This window comes from Cebus imitator, unplaced genomic scaffold, assembly GCF_001604975.1.
Source record: "Cebus imitator isolate Cc_AM_T3 unplaced genomic scaffold, Cebus_imitator-1.0 Scaffold443, whole genome shotgun sequence".
Classification (NCBI taxonomy): Eukaryota; Metazoa; Chordata; class Mammalia; order Primates; family Cebidae; genus Cebus; species Cebus imitator.
This window is the reverse complement of record NW_016107758.1, coordinates 789,334-791,810: the sequence shown is the minus strand read 5'-3', so window position 1 is coordinate 791,810 and position 2,477 is coordinate 789,334. Positions and strand designations below refer to the sequence as shown.

The 2,477-nt window shown below is 48.4% G+C and overlaps 1 protein-coding gene across 1 annotated transcript in view; it reads left to right on the top strand.

The window, feature by feature from the left end:
• Positions 1–2,477, top strand: part of ANO7 (anoctamin 7) — a 35,613-nt gene that overhangs the window by 30,186 nt on the left and 2,950 nt on the right. Inside the window, exon 21 of the mRNA XM_017510782.2 lies at positions 70–212. Within this exon, the coding sequence (XP_017366271.1) occupies positions 70–212 (143 nt within the window). The remainder of the gene's footprint in view (positions 1–69; positions 213–2,477) is intronic.

Here is a 2,477-nt window from a genome sequence, read left to right as displayed (position 1 = left end):
GCGCGCGGGGAGGGGGGCCGGTGGGGGCCGCCCCGCGCTGACCGCCCCGCGCCGACGCCCCGCGCCCAGGCCTTCCTCCTGGCCTTCTCTTCCGACTTCCTGCCCCGCACCTACTACCAGTGGACCCGCGCCCGCGACCTGCGGGGCTTCGTCAACTTCACGCTGGCGCGCGCCCCGCCCCCCTTCGCCGCCGCGCACAACCGCACCTGCCGGTGAGCCCCGCGCCGGGTGGGGGCCGGGGAGGCAGGAGGGGCGCGCCGCGGTTCCCCGCGGGAAGGGACGGGGCCTGCGCCCAGGGCGGACCTTGGATTCTGTCGCCCGTGGCCGCAGAGATGTGCTTCACGCGCGTTTCTGGAGGCCTCCTTTGCGATCTGGTTGGAATGAAGTTTTGCATGTTTCAAGTAAACTCGAAAAAAATCATAGTCTCCTAATTTTGGAGAAAATCTAAACAGTAAAATTAAGCCACAGGGTCGTCAGTGTTTCCACGTAGGGCTCGCTCAGGTTTTGCTTTAGTATTTTGAACTTCTTAGTAGCATATGAGTTAGTTCATTCTTGTGAGCTCTTCCTAACGGATATTTTCCTTTTTGTTCCTTCTCTCCTGACTTCTGGTGGATGGGTAAAAGTTTTTTTTTTTTCCCATTCTTTTGGTTTTTTGGAACTGGTGGCATATATTTCTATTGTTTTACGGGTCACTCATGTTTAGCGTCTTTTTTATTTTTTATTTTTTTCCGACACTGGTTCTTGCTCTGTATCCCATGCTGGAATCCGGTGCCACATCGTAGCTCACTGGGCTCAAGCAATCCTCCCACCTCAACCGACTGAGTAGCTGGAACTGCAGGAGTGTGCCAACAGGCCTGGCTTTTTTTTTTTTTTTTAAGAGATGATGGAGCCTCTCTGTTGTGTTATCCTGGCTTCAAACTCCTGGCCTCAAGCAGTCCCTTGGCCTCCCAAAGCACTGGGATTAGAGGCACAAGCCACCACACCTGGCCAGCGCATTCTTAACTGTATATTATCCTAACAAAGCCCGAATGAATTCGATTTGGCTTCCTCTCTGTGTGTGTGACAAGGATGTTTACATGCCTTACCACCTAGTGAGCATCCATCTCTCCATCTTATTGTTACATAGGGTTTTTGTTAAAAACACACACGAAACATTTGTCATCTGTTCGTCAAATTTATTTGTGTATTTTGTTAGCCTCTGTGGTTACAGTAATCTCTTATTCAGTGCTTTCCCTCTGAGTTCATTTCTTTTCATGAAGTATACCCTTTAATAATTCTTTCAGTAAAGACATGGTTGGTGGGCTCTTCATATGCAAAAATGCATGGAGATATAGGTAGAATATCCCCGTGATATATGTATGATAATATCTCCATGCATTTTTGTCCTTCAAATAGTGGGTATAAAATTATAGGTTCTTTTTTCTCAGTTCTTGGGCAATATTATTCTTTTGTAACTTGGCTTTTCTGATTGGAAGTATTCATAGCACTTAAAAATGTTTCTGGCTGGGCACGGTACCTCATGCGTATAATCCCAGCATTTTGGGAGGCCAAGGTGGGTGGATCACCTGAGGTCAGGAGTTCGAGACCAGCCTGGCCAACATGATGAAACCTCTGTCTCTACTAAAAATACAAAAACAAACAAACAAACAAAATATAGATGATATAGATATATCTATATATGTCTGGGTGTGGTAGCACATGCTTGTAATCACAGCTACTTAGGAGGCTGACTCACAGGCACTGCTTGAACCTGGGAGGCGGAGGTTGCAGTGAGCTGTGATGGTGCCACTGCACTGCAGCCTGGGCAACAGAGTGACAAAAAAAAAAAAGGACTTTTCCTGTAATCCCAGCACTTTAGGAGGCTGAGTTGGGAAGATTGCTTTAGCCTAGGAGTTTGAGATCAGCCTGGGCAACATGGTGAGACCTCATCTCTACAACAATTTTAAAAATCAGCCAGGCCTGGAGGCAGGCACTTGTAGTTCCAGCTTACTTGGGAGACTGAGGTGGGAGGGTCGCTTGAGCCCGGCCGCAGTGAGCTGCGATCATGCCAGTGCACTCCAGCTTGGGCGACAGAGACTCTGTCTCTTAAAAAACAATTTTTGGTGTGGCACGGTGGCTCATACTATAATCCAAAATTTCAGAGGCCAAGGCAGGTGGATCATTTGAGGTCAGGAGTTCGAGACTAGCCTGACCAACATGGTGAAACTCCCTATGTTTAAAAAAAAAAAAAAAATTACCTGGGCATGGTGGTGCATGCCTATAATCTCAGCTACTCCAGAGGCTGGGGTAAGAGGGTTTTTCTCTTTTTCGAGTTGGAGTTTTGCCCTTGTCATCCAGGCTGGAGTACAGTGGCACAATCTCGGCTCACACAACCTCCACCTCCCAGGTTCAAGTGATTGTCCTGCCCCAGCCACCCAAGTAGCTGGGATTACAGGCGCATGCTACCATGCCTGGCTACTCTTTTGTATTTTAGTAGA